We start from the raw sequence: 18,412 nt of genomic DNA, 5'->3' as shown, positions 1-18,412 counted from the left end.
ATACCTAAAATATCTACAAATTTGATTGTTATAAATGACTAACCACTAACCTATGTTTCCTGATTATGCTATATAGTTTATAATAAGAGCTTTCAAAAACTAGAATTTTACTTTACATTTTTAAATAAACTGCATAGGTACAATACCTTAAACAAGAGTAAAAACATATATACAATATGTTGTAACAAAAATAACCTTAAATTTTTATCAATATATAAAAATATCTTAAACAAGAGTAGAAACATACAGTATAACAAAAATAACTTTAAATTTGTATCAATATTCTATATTCCCCTAAATGATAACAAACATCCATAACTCACCAAATAACCAAAAACCTCCCACATCCCTTTTGGGAATGTAGACGTTGTGTTCTCCAAAGAGCTTCCTGCTTTCTGTGGACAGAGTATCATTAGGGTTCCAGAGAGAAAATTTGAGATAATGGCCAAGTCCTAGGAAGACCAGCAGTAGCCTTTGCTAATAGATATAACCTGTCATGTTTCAGGAGGTCTTACCTGATAAAACTTGATCCATATTAACCCTGAAGGAATCCATAGCCTCTCATCTCCTATGGGTACAAAACTCCAAAGCATTTTTGCTTTCCATTTGAAAAATACATTATTTTTTTTTTTTTTTACTTTTTTAAAGTTAAGGCATTCTTAGGTATAAAGACTGGTTTATTTCATCAGTTCCTCTTTCAATCTCATGTTTCTTAGCAGCTGCAGTTTGCTTATTACCTTTCAAAAATTCAAAATCAACACAATAACATACAGGGTACAGACTCCCTGTGTGTTTCCCATCTCTACGTGGCTTATTCCTTTCTCTTTTATATTACTTTATTTCTCTCTTTAAAGACTTTATTTTTAAACTATTCATTTTTTCCCCTATGACTATAACTTTTTTTCTTTTCTTAAGTCTCCACACATTGTTAAACACACTGTAACCTCTTTAGAGGTTTTTCCATCTGGACCTCTTTTATTGCATATCTTCAGCCTTTTTTGACCCTATGAGCAAACTTTTAAACTGCTAACCCACACCTGGATCCTCTGCATGTGGCTCTCAACTGGCTCCTCGGCTTCTTGGGTCATGAAGGCCAAGCGTGAAACTAGCGAACCAGTGGGAGGTTTGTCTGACCAGGAACTGCACTCAACCTTCCTAGAGCTCTAGAATGCTGATGCTTGCACTGTGGCAGGCATTGTTACTTAGTTTTTTTGTTTATTCCTACTTAACATACTAGCTGCTCAAGGGCTTGCCAGCAGACAAATTGTTAAAGGAGCCATATCCTCTTTTTTTTTTTTTTTTTTTTTAACTTTCTCAGGCACTACGGAAATGCAAGTGCAACGTTGGTACACCAACATGTTATTGTTTATTTTTGCTCTTTTGGGGGTCCACCGCCTACCTCCCAAATAAATCACACACAGAGGCTTATTCTTAAATATAAATGCCTGACCTTAGCTTTGCTTGTTTCTAGCCAGCTTCTCTTAACTTTAAATTATCCCATCTATCTTTGGCCTTGGAGCTTTTATCTTTCTCTATTCCTGTATACCTTTTCTTTCCTTCTTACACTGTGTCTGGCTGTGTGGCTGTGTGGCTGGCCCCTGGAGTCCTCTTCTTTCTCGGACTACCTCCTTGATCTCTTTCCTCCCAGATTTTTCCTTCTATATATTCTCTTTGCCTTGAGCCCTGCCTATCCTTTCTCCTGCCTTGCTATTGGCCATTCAGATCTTTATTAGACCATCAGGTGTTTTAGACAGGCACAATAACACAGCTTCATAGAGTTAAATGCAAAATAAACAAAAGTAACACATCTTAAAATAATATTCTATAACATACCTCCCTCCCCATCCACTCTTCATCTCCATTCAGAAAGGGGCAGACCTTCCATGGGCTTGAACAAAGCATGGCACATCAAGTTGAGGCAGGGCTGAGCTCCTCCCCCTGCATCAAGGCTGGGTGAGGTAATCCAGCATGGGGAATAGGTTCCCAAAAACCAGCTAAGTGCCAGGGCAGGTCCTAATCTCACTGCTAGGAGCCTTTCGAACAGACCAAACTACACTGTTGCTGTTTGTTTTCTGCTCTTTTGTGGGGCCCTCCACTCAGCTCACAAATAAATCATACATGGAGGCTTACTCTTACTTATAAACATCCAGCCTTGGCTTGGCTTCTTTCTTGCCATTTTTCCTTAACTTAAATTTTCCCTATCTATATTTTGCCTCTGGGTTTTTCCTGTTCTCTTACTTCTGTATATTTTACTCTTACTCCTTGGCTTGCTGTGTAGCTGGGTGACTGGCCCCTGGAGTTCTTCTCCTTCTCTGGCTACTCTTCTTTATTTTTTTTGCCTCCCAGATTTCTCCTATATATTGTCTCTGCCTGCCAGCCCTGTCTATTCTTTCTCCTGCCTTGCTATTGGCCATTCAATTCTTTATGAGACCATCAGGTGTTTTAGACAGGCAAAGTATCACAGCTTCATAGAGTTAAACGAATGCAAAATAAACAAAAGTAACACATCTTAAAATAATATTCCACAGTACTACACAATTGTCACACACATACAGAGGGCCTAGGTCATTCCCATGCAGGCTCCCTAACTGTTGGTCCAGAGTCCATGTGCTCCCCAGAGCTCAGGTCAGCTGTCTCTGTGGGTTTCCCCATCATGACCTTGACCCCCCTGGCTCATATAGTCCCTCTTCCCTTTCTTCAGGAGGACTCCCAGAGCTGGGCTGTGGATCTCTGCATCTGCTTCCATCAGTTATTGGATAAAGGCTCTCTGATGACAGTTAGGGTAGTCACCAATCTGATTATAGGAGAAGGCCAGTTCAGGCACCCTCTCCACTATTGTTAGGAGTCTTAGCTGGGGCCATCCTTGTGGATTCTTGAGAGTTTCCCTGGCACAAGGTTTCACCCTAACCCTGAAATGCCCCCCTACAACAAGATGTCTCTTTCATTACTCTCCTCTTCTGTCCCACCCCAACCCACCTCCCATGTCCAGCCCACCCAACCCACTCCCTCAAGTTCCTATCCCCCCACCCCCACCCAAGTTTACCCAGGAGATTTCTTCTATTTCCCCTTCCCAGGGAAATCCATGCATCCCTCTTTGGGCCCTCCTCATTACCTATCCTCTCTGGTGCTGTGGATTGTAGGTTAGTTATATTTTACTTTAGTCCTAATATCCACTTATGAGTGAGTACATACCATGACTGTCTTTCTGGGTCTGGTTTATGCCACTCAGGATGATTTTGTTCTAGTTGCATCTGTTTGCCTACAGATTTCATGAGGTTATTATTATTATTTTTTTTACAGCTGAGTAATACTCCATTGTGTAAATGTAACATATTTTCCTTATCCATTCTTCAGTTGAGAGGCATTAGGTTGTTTTCAGGTTCTGGCTATTATGAATAATGCTGTTATGAACATAGTTGAGCAAGTGTCTGTAACACGAATCTTGAAAGGTCTTATTAATAAAATCAAACCCAGAGCCAGATATTGGGGTGAACGCTGAAAGATCAGAGAAACAGAACCAGCCACAGCTAACCTCACCTCACCAATTCCTCAGCTGACCTCGTTTCCTCAAACTGGAAGCCTCTATGTTCTCCTCCGAATGGATCTCAGCTGAACTGCTGCTCAAAAGCCTAAAAGCTTAACAGACTCTAGTTCCTGGTCCTCATACCTTATATACTTTTCTGCTTCCTGCTATCACTTCCTGGGATTAAAGGCATGTAAAACGTTTGTGGAATTCCTCAGGAATACTATTATTAATATTATTAAATGCATAGACAGCACTTCATATGTACCAGGAACTGTTTAAAGTTTTTTTAAAAAATTTATTTTTATTCTTTTAAATTATATGTGTATATGTTTGTGTCCTAGGAAGCCAAAAGCAAACTGACCCATGGAGCTGGAGTTGGAGGTGTTTGTGAACACAGTGTAGGGCCTGAGAACTGAACTCAAGTCCTCTGGAAGAGCACTACATGCTCAAAAATGCTGATCCATCTCTGTAGCCTCATGCTAACATACCTGTATGAGTTAGATCTTCTACTCTGTTAATAGGAAACTAGAGACACAAAGACAATAAATAATTGCTCTAACCTCACCCAAACAGGAAATGAAGCAGCCAGAATTCAAATGCAGACATCTGGCAGTAGAGTTCCCAAAGTCATTTGAGGCAGATAAGTTTGGTTCTAAATCTGTGGGTCGCCACCCCAAAGACCATTGGAAAACACATATTTACATTACAGTTTCTAATGTTAGGAAAATTACAGTTAGGAAGTAGCAACAAAAATAATTTTATGGTTGGAGGGGTCACTATAACTTGAGGAACTGTATTAAAGGGGTACAGCATTAGGAAGGTCGAGAACCACTGAGCTAGGGACTGGTTTATTTCTTTTATTTCTTTATTTACTTTGTTTGTTTGTTTGGTTTTAGTTTTTCGAGACAGGGTTTCTCTGTGTAGTTTTGGTGCCTGTTCTGGATCTCGCTCTGTAGACCATGCTGGCCTGGAACTCACAGAGATCCGCCTGCCTCTGCCTCCCGAGTGCTGGGATTAAAGGCATGCACCACTATTGCCTGGCTGGTTTATTTGTTTTTAAAGGGAGATGTTTATTGAGTAGCAAAGCTGATGTTCTCTTGGGTTTTATACAATGTTTCTAAAGATATTCCCCAACTAGCAATTACATATATCATTTCAGGAGTGACTGTATCTTTGGAATAGATACTTAGTGTAGTTTAAACTCAGAGCCTTGTACATACTAAGCAAGCACTCTACCACTGAGCTGCAGCCCCAGCCCCAGCCCCAGCCCTCGGTTTTACCAGTATTTTTAATAGTTCCTTAGTAGGTATCTTTACGCATTTGCTACTATTTCCTGCCATCCTTTGAAGTGCCTTTTTCTGGTTTTCAGGACCTTTTGGCTGTTGGCTATGGGAACTTTGGATTCAAAGAGCAAAAAAGAGGAATGGCTTGCTGCTGGTCAATAAAGAACCCCATGGTAACGCACTCGGGAATAAGAATATTCTTATCTCATTAAGTGTTGACGGGGTTTTCCACACTGTGTACTTGTGTGTGGTAATTCAGTAAAGTCCAGACTATTTCATCAGTCAAGACTTTCTACTTTCTTATGTGTGTTCATCATGTGTGCAAGTGTGCATGCACTTGTGTGTGTGTGTGTGTGTGTATGTGTGAGTATGTGTGTGTGTGAGTGTGTGTGTGTAGGTCAGAGTACACAGCCCTAGAAATACCTCAGTGCCAGATACCTTCTGTTTTTGAGTCAGGGTTTCTCACTGATCTCATCAAGTAGATGAAACAGGCTGGCCAGCTATCCTGAGAGCCCCTTGTCTCTCAGGATAGAGACACTGGAATTAAAAACACATGCCACTGGAACCCAGCTTCTCTATGGCTTCCAGGATTCAAATTCAGGTTTTCATACTTGAAAGGGCAAGGACTTTACCAATGGAGCCATCTCCCTGGTCCTCACTGTTTTCTTTAGTTTAAATTCATAATAATTACAATGTATTCTTATCTTTCATGGGGTGACAGGAAATCATTTATGACTTCACACAATACATTTCAAGCATCTTTTATTCACTGTGTTGTCACAGCTAATTATAAAGCAGTCTGTAACTGAAGACCCTTTGAAAACACAAGTAATCAAGGGAATCAGTAATGGGAATAGAGCACTCTATTCAGCTAGGAGAAAAACAGTAATCTGAGAAACAATCATAATTTTTCAGAAAAATATATTAAGTCTCAGAATCAAGCCAGTGGGTAATCCTATCAATCAATCTAGATATCTAGCTACCCAGATTTCTAGCTTAATAGTGGTATGGATTTTATAAGGAAAAAGAATAAGAAAGGCAATAGGCTTTTAACTAAATAGCCCTGCTCATCTATTGCTGTATGGCTTTACATTTAATTTAACTCAGGGGGTAAATGTGAAGCTGAAAACATGGAGGGTAGAAGAGCATATGAGGTGGTTAAAGTTAGTGTGAGTAGCCACAGTCCATCAGGATGCTGGGTTAACACACGGAGGAATAGACTACTGTAAAGGTAGGGGAACGGGCAGAGTTCGCCGTCAGTAGCTCGTCTCCCTTTCCACATCGGGATTAGGCTGGATTTAGTCCAGCCACAATAGAGTTGTGAAAAGAAGTAAGCTTAGAGAGTTTGGGAGGATTTTTTCTATTTGCTTTGTAGAAATGATGAAACAATCCAGGTTTCTAAAGCAAATGGCAGAAGACGCATGATCTGTTTGCAGCTCACTATGTGTTTCTATCAGGAGGGAAGTATGTGCTGGTCACACTCATCCCTGCTAGAGGATTACCAAAATGTGACAACTTGTGCAGAAGTCCATTGAGGACTAAGGCTTTCTATTAAGTCAAGGAAGTGACTATTTGAAGATTTGTTTTCATACGTGCTAGAAGCTATGAACAGGAATAACTGAAGGCAGACTAACTTCTCACGTTCCCACGAGCACAAGACGACCTCATCATACCCTGCCATCATATGCTGCCTTACTGTGATCTGTAAAAATTCTTAAAATGTAGTAGAACATTTCTCCCCACAGTGGCCAGAGCGCATTTATCACAGTCCATATGGAGTTACTTCTGTGGATTTTTCGATCGGCGCACCTAATCTGCTAGCAGTTGGCTACCACAATGGCACCATTGCCATTTATAATGTGCGGAGCAGCAATAACACTCCAGTTCTGGACAGTAGGTGAGAATCCACCAACTAGATGAGCAAACATGCAATGCATGCTTTTTTTTTCTCCAGGAACATTTATAAGACTGAACGTTTTTACTTTTAAATGAAAACTTTTGATGTTCTTACTGAGAATATAATACCATCGATTTCAAAATGTTTAATGCTTCTTCATGTTGTCTCCAGCTGGAGTATTTCATACTCATTACCTCCTTCATACTCTTCTCTGCCTACCTTACCAACAAACTTATCTTTACTTAGTGGTTTATGGAGAGGCTTAAACTACTGCTTTGATATCATCTTCTCTAAGAAACTTCATTCTCTTCTTATGTACTCCATGCACCTCAATCTTAATGCTTGTCGAACTACACAGACTGTTGGTTGGTCAGTAGACAGATGGGCAGATCTTTCTGAGCTCCTGTGTGATCTCAGGGAGAGCAAAGGGGAGGCTTTTTTCTGTGTTCTCATTATGTCATAAAATGTTTAGCATGTAACAGCAGTACATGTTTGAGAAAGAATGTATGAGTGCATAAGTTATAAGGAGGATACAGGCAGGTAAAAAAAAAAGATAGTTAAATAAGTTAGATGATTGCTATTTGTTTGTTTTTTAGACCAGATTTCAGAATGGCTAAGATGTGGTGGTGTATTGGTAGCAGTGTTAGAATAAGCTTAGTTGAGACTGGGTGTAGTCATTAAAGCAGACGTTCTTAATACTGAGGTTATTTGCATAGATTTACCAGCATGGGCCCTGGTGCTTGTTTCTAGGAAAAGGGCCCATATTTTTTTAACCAAACATTCAAAACTATCCTTTAACTATAATTACAAAACTATTTATTGTGTTGGAAAGTTTATATAAAATAATCAAGAGAATCAGTAATAGGAATAGAACACTCAGTTCGTCAGATAGAAAATGTCAGTAATCTGAGAGGTATTTTTAAGTTTTTTAAAAAAGCTAAATCTCAAAAGCATGCTAGTGGGTCATCCTAAAAGTATGAGGAGAAGAACGAAATGCAGCAGGGATTGTTTATTTGAATAACAGTGCAAAGACTAACTGGTTTGAACAATGGAAAAGAAACTATAAAAATAAAGTTACTTATTCAACATATCTAAAGAGTGGATATGTAACACAAGTTCCTTTTTGTATTCCTTTTTTTTTTTTATAAAAAAAAAGGCAATAGAATTATAGGTCAGTAAAAATTTCCTTTTTTTAAAAAAAAGAAATACCATATTAAAAATTAAAGTAAAATGGTTAACTATTCAGGAGTATGGTCGTTGAGTACACAAACAAATAAGGAAATAACTAACTAAATAAATGTTAAAAAAAAAAAAAAGAAAAAGGAGCCAGTGAGGTGGCTGAGCAGTTAAAGGCACTTTCCACAGAACATGATGACCTGTGATGGATTTCATCCCTGCATTTCCATCGTGAAAGAGAGAATGACTCTAGAACTATTGTCGGACCCCTCCCCCATCCCCACACAAGTGCCCTGGGATACATGCAACACCCCCCAGCCCCACCCCAGGCACATAGAATAAATACAAATGCAAAAAAAATCTAAGTATCAATTTGAACAATAAAAGCATCATTATATGAGTAGAAAAATGATCCTTTGGGGAATTGTTCTTATCAGTTATACTCTAAGGTCTTCCAGATTTATTTAAATAATTTTCATTTGGCATTTTTGTCTGTTTTAGTGAGTCACCTCTAAAACATTTGGGACCTGTTTGGCAAGTGCAGTGGATAGAGCAAGACAGAGGAAATACGGGGGACGACAAAAGAGAAATCTTGGTGTCTATATCAGCCGACGGAAGGGTCGCCAAGTGGATTATTCGCAAAGGACTGGATTGTCATGGTAAAAACCAGGGGAAAACCCATTTTATCAGACATTGAACTAAAGATTCTGGACGAGAAACATTTCTGTGTAAAAGCTGACCAGTTTTGGCTTGGTCCGTAGGTGAAAAATCTGGAGTTGGTCATTGCTTTCTGAGCATCTAGAAAAACTTGTTTTGTCCCAAGTTTAATCTAATCATATGTATACAATTAATCTGCAAAAGAGACAGATGTGATGCTAAGTGTACTTTTTCATGCAGGTAAATAACAGGCCGTGCATATATTCATAGACATTTATGTGTATACACACACATACAAATGTACACACACATTATTTGCAAAAGAGACAGACATGATGCTAAGTGTACTTTCTCATGCAGGTAAGTAACAAGCCGTGCATATATTCATAGACATTTATGTGAATACACACGCATACAAATGTACACACACATTTCTTCCCGTAAAGATTTGATGCGACTGAAGCGAACTACTGCTGCAAGCAACAAGAAGGGAGGGGAGAAGGAGAAGAAGGGCGAGGCCTTGATATCTCGACAGGCTCCTGGAATGTGCTTTGCTTTCCACCCCAAGGTAAATGTATTTCCACCATTATCGACTAGTAGCCGTTACAGTTTCCAAAAATTGAGGTGCCGTTTGTGAATTGTACACACACACACACACACACACACACACACACACACACAAATCAGTGTAGATATGGCTGCCAATGTGAGGCAGAGTGATAGAGAAGAGCTGTGGCAGAACTGATTCTCTTTACAACTACATGCCTAATAGTCGTGAATCTCCTCGCCGGCTTGGCCACTCTGCTCCTCTATTGTACTTATGTAAATCAACTCTAGAATATCTGTTTTACCAGATGTGAACACAACTGCTTCTGGTTGTCTTTGGCTTCTACTTGCTTGAAATATCAGTTTACATCCTTCTTAATTCTCTGTGTGTTTTTGCTAGGGAGGTGCATTTCTGAATCTTAAGACCATTTACATTTAGTGCTATTATTGAAAGGGATTACTGATTCCTGTATTTTCTTCACTTCTTTTCTTGTTAATTTAACTATTGTTTGCCCCTCCCCCATTCACATATGGGGCTTGATGTTTAACAGAGCTGTACAAAGCCAGGTGGTGGTGGCACACACCTTTAATCCTAGCACTCAGGAGGCAGGGGTGGGAGGATCTCTGGGTTCGAGGCCAAATTGGTCTACAAAGTGAGCTCCAGGATAGCCGGGGCTACACAGGGAAACCCTGTCTTGAAAAGGAAAGAAAAGAAAAGAAAAGAAAAGAAAAGAAAAGAAAAGAAAAGAAGAGAAGAGAAGAGAAAAGAAAACAAAACAAAACAAACCAGAGCTGTACATGATTTCTTCTTTCCATTTGTGTGTTTATTTCTACGATGAACTTTTCTCCCCATACTCTTGTGATTGAGATGGTTTTTCTTCTTCTCTTTGTCGAGGATTCTTCCATGTCTCTTCAGCATTGCAGACTTAGGTCATGAGTTGCTTTAGTTCATGCTCACTTTAGAAAGCATTTATTTTTCCATCCACTTTAAATGTGGATAGCTTTGATGGTTTATTATTTAATTTTTCTCATCACCATGACCCAGTACCTCACATAAGCATCTTAAGTGAAGACAGACTTAGTTCTGCTCACAGTTCCATGGTAGGGAAGACATGACATCATCCAGACTGGCAGAAGTTGTTCCTATTGCGGCTATGGAGCATGCAACAGCTTGCTCGCATCTCGGTGGATCATGAAAACAGAGATCTTTGGCCTGACATGGGCATGTGATTACACCTCAGAGCCCAATCCCCATGACTTACTCCTTCCAGCAAGGCTCACCATCGTAAAGCTTCCACAACCCCCCGAACCAGTACCACCAGCTAGGGAACCAAATGCTCCACTCTGTGAACCTTTGGAGGTCATTTCATATTTAGTCCACAACAGCTTCTTATAATAGTTTCGTGGTTCCACTGTTACCTATTTCAGGCCTGGAAACACATCATGTTTTTCCTGGCCTTGACAGTTTCTACTGAGAAGTGTGATGTTACTATGATCTGTTGTCATTTACATGCATTTGGCATTTTCCTTTTGCAGCTTTTAATGTCCTGTGAAAAGATTGCTTACTGGTCATGTCTACTTAGAGTTTTAAATAGCCCTTGTGCTTGGATTCCCATTTCCATGTTGGGAAACTTACTGTCTTTGAAGAGAGTTTTTTTTTTTTTTTATGCCTTTTGTGTTTTTTGTTTGTTCTGTTGTTTTTGTTTTTATCACAGCATCTTCTGTACCATGAACTCCCAGATTTGGTTTCCTTGTTACTACTGGAGTTCACGGGAGTTGTGGTGATACTGTTTATTTTTTGTTTCATGCTGATGTCTGAATGTGGAATTTTCTCCTCATTGTTTTTCATCCTCAACAGTCTGCAGCTGACTCTCTCATCCATGTTGCTGACCTCTTTAAGCGGATCCTGAATTGACTTTCTTAAGTTCTTCATCTGCTTGTTTGTACCCATTTTGAAGTCATTATCATTGTTTCAGGTAGATTTGAATTCTTGGTCCAGCGTTTTAACTTCTTTAGTATCTTTGTATTTGATAATTGAGGCTCTGATTATTTTCTGGTTGAATCTCATCTTACTTTTTCTTGTTTCTTATATGTCTGTGTCTCAATTTATTCTGCTGTTGGAATGGATGTTTCTCTGGTTTTCTTCAGGAGTCTTCTTGATAAACGGGGTTCCTTTCAGAGTCAGTCCATAGTACCACTCAGAGTGGATTAAATAAGTCACATAACACCACACTAACTCAAATACATTAATATGCTTATCATTTCTTTAAATACCCTTAAAATCTCTTTATGATTGCCTCTTCCAAAGTTACAGTGAATTACTGTATCATCAAATGCCGTAGGATAGAAAGTGATGAAAATATTGTTATTTTATGATTTTTAAAATTAGAGTAAAATTTAAAATGCTAAATTAACACAGAAAGTAATAGAGCAGGAAATGGGGAAAGAAGGAAGGTTAATAAAGGGAGGAAAGGAGAGCAATGTGAAGAGAGTGTTGTGCGAAAATATCTCTGAGACCTCAAAGACGGGGGATTTTGTACAAGCACAAAATGTTATCAGGTGAGAATATGTGTTTGTAAATAGTCAATATAAGGTGAAAAGAAAAGCCGCATACCAGGACAAGATATTTGTAACATATACAACGTGTTCTAGAATGTCTAAAGCGTTTGTATGAGTACATATGAAAAAGATCTTTAAATGAAATAAGAGAAACAATAGATGACCAATAAGCATAAAGATCCCAGTCTTACTAATATTCACATCCATGAGGCTTAAAACCAGACCGTCAACATGTAAGATTTCTGTTGTCATCAAGTTCTGTGGTCAAAGGGAGTTCTTATGCTGACGGTACAGAAAAGCTTCCTGGAGTACAGGCATGCTTTCCCATACTTGGCTTTAAAGTCTTTCAAGGAGGTATCATCACTGTAAAGCCATAAAATAAAGACAAAAATTACGACTGAGATAGTATTTCTTTTGCTTATTGAATGGGTTTACTATATGTTAAATTGGCTACTCTTGTATTTAATGCCTGGCATGCCTTGTGTTGTAGGACACGAATATCTATCTGGCTGGCACAGAAGAAGGCCTGATTCACAAATGTTCCTGTTCATACAATGAGCAATACCTGGAGACCTATAGAGGACACAAGGTCAGCTGAATTCTAGTAGATTTGGAAACTGTATCTCATGATACTTTTGAAAGGCATATATAATGTGTTTAACAGATGCAATAATTTACAGCTGAAGTAGTAGCCCCTTGAATAAGTGTGTGCTGATGCCAAGGAAACATTGTCTCTTGCTTATATTGATTCTTTGTTTCTTTATGATCATCTCTTCCAAATTTTTTTTTGTTTTTTTTGTAATATTATCTGTTATCCTTTCAGGAGGCTGTAATATGTGTTAATAGTTACTGGCCATTTTCTTAAGTGTATTTTTATATAGAATAATTAAAGGAAGATTCAAGTTACAGTCTTGCTTTTAGTCAAAGCAGCCCCTATGTAATACTAAGTGGTGTGTGTGTAGCTTCCAGAAATCTTAGTAACTTTTAACTTATTAGCCAAGTTTAAAAAATAAAATGTTAAATATTCTTTACCTATGCATGGCATTTTTGCATTTCCAGGGTCCAGTGTATAAAGTTGTATGGAACCCATTTTGTCCTGATGTCTTCTTGAGCTGCTCTGCAGATTGGGGTGTCATGATTTGGCATCAGGAGAATGTCAAGCCGTTTCTGAGTTTTTACCCAACTACTTTTGTTGTTTATGATGTCGCCTGGTCTCCCAAATCCTCCTATATTTTTGCTGCTGCAAATGAGAGCAGAGTAGAGATTTGGAACCTTCAGATCAGCACGTAAGTGCTGAATGGTAGTGTCTGAGTGACGGCCCCAGAAGAAACAGTTCAAATCCAAATAGCACTCTTAGAGCTTTGTCATCAGCCAGAGAGCACTGTGGCTCAAACAGTGCCAGCCACAACTCAACTATGACATTATAGGATGATTTACTTTGGAATAAATGACATCTATAATAGAGTGGCTGTTTAAATAATCCATCCCTTGGCTTTAATTTTCCTGGTAAAACTACAGTTTCCAGGGCAGTGCTTCTCTGGAAACAGAAGAAAGAAGCTGCCTCTCTTGTTTTCAGAGCACAGGTGGTTGTTCTCATGACCAAGACTAAGAACTGTCTCAGTTGACAGCGGCCTTACACTCTAGCGGTTCATGTAGATCCAAATATTCTTCTCTGAAGAGACAATTATGGCGGCCTGTGGTAGGGCTTTGCCTGCTATGCACAGGGTATTTCATAGGCATAATTGAATTGCACTTCATAGCACTTTCTCATGAAGGCCTTCAACTAATTTGATGAAGCACACCTACACTGTGGAAGGAAGGGAGCTTTGTTTAAATTCTAATTGTAACGTTCGACACAGCGGAGAGCTGGGAGACACAGGGAGAGAGAGAGAGAGAGACAGAGAGAGAGAGACACAGAGAGAGAGAGAGAGAGACAGAGACAGAGACAGAGAGAGACAGAGAAACATACCGAGACAGAGACAGAGACAGACAGACAGACAGACAGACAGACACACACACACACACACACACACACACACACACACACAGAGACAGAGAACAAAAACTTTCAGTGATGGCAAATGGGTGTTTGACCAAGAACTGTATATGGTCTATAGTATAACTGAGTTGACACACAAAATTAAACAGCACAAAAACTTAAGTTTATGTGTTCACATTTAAGTTAGGAATTAAATTTACCTGTTGCAATTGACTTGTTGAAGAAATGAAGTTTTTTTCATTAGGAGAAGAAGTTATTCTGAATTTGGAAATACTTGAGGAGATTTTTGGTTTGTTACATTAAATTTCTTAAAAAGTCAAACTTTTTTTCAGTTTGTATCTTTTAAAAGACCATTTTAATGTGACACCTGAATTTACAGATAAACTATTTCATTACAGTTTGGACCCTCTGATTGTGAATGTCGCTAACCCTGGAATCAAGTTCACAACCATTCTCTTTGCCAAAGAGACAGATTGTCTTCTAGTGGGAGACAGCGATGGGCAGGTTGCAGTCTATGAACTGAGAAATATGCCCACTGCTACAGATGGTGGCCGGGTAAGACTCGGATGCAAAATTTTTAGTTCCTTTCGTGTATCTGTTGGATTGTAACTTTGAAGGATGTCACGGATGTGCATTTGGTGAGCGGTAGCTATGAGATGTGTGGCAATGTGGGAGTTCCAAGAGTCGCTGCTTCATATTACACATGGTGTCTTCCAAGCTTGTCTTCAGTCAGCCTCAGTTCCTTAGTTACAGAAGATAAATAGTGAGACTATGAGGACACCACATAAGGACCTTAAACATTGTCTGGAGGAACTCAATATCATGTCTACTATGTAACCAGGGCTTAGACAGTAGATGTAGCTGAAATAAATGTCCTCAGATATTGTCCACTGTTCTCGAAGTGAGCATCTGGTACTTTACCCTATGTAGCTATTCAAATGGGAGCATTATGTTGCCAATCTTGACAAAAAGCTCAGTATCATCAATGCACTTATTTTTATGATAGATTTTCAGTTTTTCTTTGTTTTTACTGTTATTGCAAATAATAATCTGGTATATATCCTAATATGAAAAATGTTAAAATAGTAAAACCATATAAATAATAATTTAAAAAACAGAGTCTAATAAAGAGTGGTCATGGGTCAAGAACAGCCATTCACAAACATGTAGATGATTTAATATACTTTTAAAAGTTTCTAAACTAAAAAGTGATATGTTTTCACAATTGAATTGACAAGTTTTTTTTAGAATATGTACAGGCTGACTAAGTTACTAGACATCTGCTAAGCTAAGTCCTTTAATATTGAGGTCAGGCTAGAAACTGGTGGATTGTCTCTGGAAACAATTTGACAATGCGAAACTAGCACTTAGAACTGTTCAGGGTTATGTGGATTGCCATGAACCAGTAATTCCATTCTTACAACTTTTTACTTATCATCTTTCTGCCTAAACCCCTCGGGACTTGTTCCTTCACCTACTTCAGATCTTTGCTGAAATGTCACTTTTTCAGTAAAGACTTCTTTGATCATCTCATTTAAAACTGTAATTTCCATTCTCTCCACGGCTCCCTATTCATCTCTCCCCATCACTTATTTTTCTTGATAGCATTCACCTTTTTAATATTCTATGCTCTTATTTATGTATTTTAAAAGATATTTGTACATGCCCCCAAACTAGAATGTAAACTCCATGGAAACAATGATTTTTGCCTATTTTGTGCTAGGCTATATTTACATTAATTAGTTCAGCAACAGAGGTATACAGTAAATGTCTGTTGAATAAATGTGCTTTGAAAAACTATAAGAAATCAGAATATATTGTAAATATTATTTCTTAAAGGGAAAGATCATAAATGAGTTTTAGTTTTTCAGTTTAGTTATTTGTTTTCTTTTCTAGTATATGTAAAGAACTCCAACAATCAGGGAAAATAAGCCTAATATTTTTTAAATGAATAAATATATAAAATACTAATTCACCCAAGAGTAATCTACAATACCAAAATACCTTCCCCCTCACTAGCATTTATAAAATGCACAACTGAAATTATGTAAAATAGTAGCTAACACTGATTGGATGATTATAATCTAACCAATATCAAATGTTAGCAAGGACCATAAGAATATATATATTACATGTATGTATATATGTATACACACATACATACATATACATATATATCATATGCATACATACATACACATACATATATATCATATGCATATATATATACATATATATATGCCTCTTTGGAGAACATTTCAATAAAACAGAAAAATAACATACCCTAGAAGTCCTGATAACTAGGAGATAACTTCTTATTCGTGTTAAGTAGTCAACAAGGATAATAATGTGAAGTTATTTTTCTTTCATAGGTGTTCCTAAAGCAACCTTTATATGTAGAAATATGACTTAGTCTACCCTTAAATAATAGAGGTTCAAGTGCTGTATAACAGGGAAACCCCAGTAGACCGTCCACTTTCACTTGATTATAGATTCTGTTTTTCAGTATATGATTGTCAGCAAGGGCTCTTCCCCTCTGAGCCATCGCTCCAGTCCGTACTTATTGATTTGGAGAGATACGTATTTTGTAAATAACGAAAGCTGCCCTGCAGCCCTTGTGCCTGGTGTGCTAGAGAAGCATCCAGTGGATCGGTACAAGCTTTGGGATCCATGTTCTGTCTCTCATTGCTAGTCACTGTCTGTGGCCCTCCAGTAGAAGGATTTTGATTCTTGGGTTCTGAGAGCCTTGAGTGGAATGATTTCTGACATTTCAGTGCTTCCTGGAGGAGTCCAGGGGCAATATAGGAAGTTGTGAGATAATACATGGCAGAAGGTTGGTTCCAGGCCTGGTCCATCAAAGGGACTCTGGTTAGGGTACTGTAAGCAAGTGCCATGGCTCACATCTTGAGAATTGAAAAACTAAAGTAAGTCTAACCAGGATGTAAAAGAATAGAGAAAGATTCATGAGCCACAGCAAACAAGGAGAACACAGGAATTATTGCCAAAGCAGTGCCTGTCTTGCCTAATGGCTAACAGTGACACCAGGTTGCTGTGTGACGTGAACATGGGACCAGGTCCAGGGCTTGCAATTATAACTTTGTAGCATAGCTAACTATTGACAGGATGTGCCACCTCTTACCTTTCATGATGGTGGAAGCCCCAGCCCTTTCTTGATATGATGAAAGTCAATCAGTAGGCATCTAAGTTTTCGTTTAAAGAGTTATAGTTTAGGAATTCATTGGAAGTCAACTCGATGGGCCTTTTAGGAAGCAACCCTTTCCATGACTGTCTGTAGCAATTGCTCTTGTATACTTCATTGACGACTATGGCTCGATGTACAGATACTTGCCATATTCTTCTCTGTTTGGGATATATATATATATATATATATATATATATATATATATATATATAATGTATTTTATATATATATATATAGTCTTAACTAGAAGCTGGGATGTTTAAAATGGGGTTTAAAAATATAGACATGTAATAGAGTACTGTTGAAAGATACTGAAGGCATTCTTGATTGATCAGATACTGAGTGTGCACTGTATGACAGGGTCTGCCACAGGCACTAAGGATCTATCACTGAGCAAACAGCAGGACCGATCCCTTTCATCAGCCCAAGTGAGAGACAGAAGCAGAAAGGGACAGCTTTGAGAAGCACATTAAGGTTAGAAATGGCCAGGCACTACGTTGTTACACTGGACGCTCTAGGCTAAGGAAGCACCAGGGAGTGCAGTGCAGGCCAGAGGGTGGGGCCTGACTTCTGAGACACAGGGGCTCCCTGGTCTGCAGAGGTCAGGTACCATAGGCATTTCTACCTCCTGTAACCTTCAGACGCCGATTTCCTCAGGATCCTCTTTGCTTTGTGGTAACGAGAACTCAGCTCTTCGGTTTCCTCATGTTTCACTATAAATTCTTGCGTTCTTCCCCCTCATCTTTGGGTTCCATCCTCTTGCATGCAATCATCTTCTGATTTTTAAGTGTAAACCCACATGAAAATCAAGAAGCCAGTCTCTAAGTCAACCACTGACAGGTCAGGAAAGTACTAGAAAGGCAGGTGAGCAAGCTCAGGCTGAGGCATGGCGGGAAACAGGAGGCGCTGAAACTGCCCGTCCATCAAACCCTTGTGAAATGGTTTGTCAAGTCTCATTAAAAGAGGCTTTCCTAGGAAAGCCGCTAGATGCCAGGAAGCAAGTGTCATTATTTAAACCTTCGCCTGTTTATCCCCACTTTTACAGCCTCACTGGATGCCCATTAAATGTGTGTACCTAACATACAAGTTTCAAATGGCGTTTTAAAGACAGCTTTACCGTCCAGATTGAATTTTATTGTATTGTAATTGTGGTTTTTTTTTTTTTCCTTTTCTTTTCAGGGAGATGTAATAAATGCTCTGCTTGGACCCAAGACAAACTAACCAGGATAATTCATCATTCTTGTTACAGTTTGTTTTTGTTTAAGTAAAAGGGAAAAACATTATATACTGTAAGCCAAGATTTTAGTTTTAAGGGGGCAATATGTAGTCTATACCCTCCATTTAAATTACCTTAGTTTTTATTTCAGAAACATGTGGTTAGTTTATAATTTAAAATAGGCTAAAGATTTCTGTTGGGATTTTCCCTCTCTCTCTCTCTCTCTCTCTCTCTCTCTCTCTCTCTCTCTCTCTCTCTCTCTCTTTCTCTCTCTCTCTCTGTCTCTCTCTGTCTCTCTGTCTCCCTCTCTCTCTCTCTCTCTCTCTCTCTCTCTCTCTCTCTCTCTCTCGT

General features: G+C 38.7%; 1 protein-coding gene across 1 annotated transcript in view; it reads left to right on the top strand.

Annotated features, from left to right (window-relative positions):
- Dnai4 (dynein axonemal intermediate chain 4) overlaps positions 1 to 18,143 on the top strand; it is a 50,323-nt gene extending 32,180 nt beyond the window's left edge. Inside the window, exons 9-16 of the mRNA XM_059254589.1 lie at positions 4,896 to 4,982; positions 6,555 to 6,706; positions 8,384 to 8,541; positions 8,986 to 9,107; positions 12,135 to 12,233; positions 12,704 to 12,930; positions 14,042 to 14,198; positions 18,025 to 18,143. Coding sequence (XP_059110572.1) covers positions 4,896 to 4,982; positions 6,555 to 6,706; positions 8,384 to 8,541; positions 8,986 to 9,107; positions 12,135 to 12,233; positions 12,704 to 12,930; positions 14,042 to 14,198; positions 18,025 to 18,066 — 1,044 coding nt within the window. The 3' untranslated portion in view covers positions 18,067 to 18,143. The remainder of the gene's footprint in view (positions 1 to 4,895; positions 4,983 to 6,554; positions 6,707 to 8,383; positions 8,542 to 8,985; positions 9,108 to 12,134; positions 12,234 to 12,703; positions 12,931 to 14,041; positions 14,199 to 18,024) is intronic.
- The last annotated feature ends 269 nt before the right edge of the window (positions 18,144 to 18,412 follow it).

The sequence above is a fragment of the Peromyscus eremicus genome, chromosome 2, assembly GCF_949786415.1.
Source record: "Peromyscus eremicus chromosome 2, PerEre_H2_v1, whole genome shotgun sequence".
NCBI lineage: Eukaryota > Metazoa > Chordata > Mammalia > Rodentia > Cricetidae > Peromyscus > Peromyscus eremicus.
This window is presented reverse-complemented; position numbering and strand designations above follow the sequence as displayed.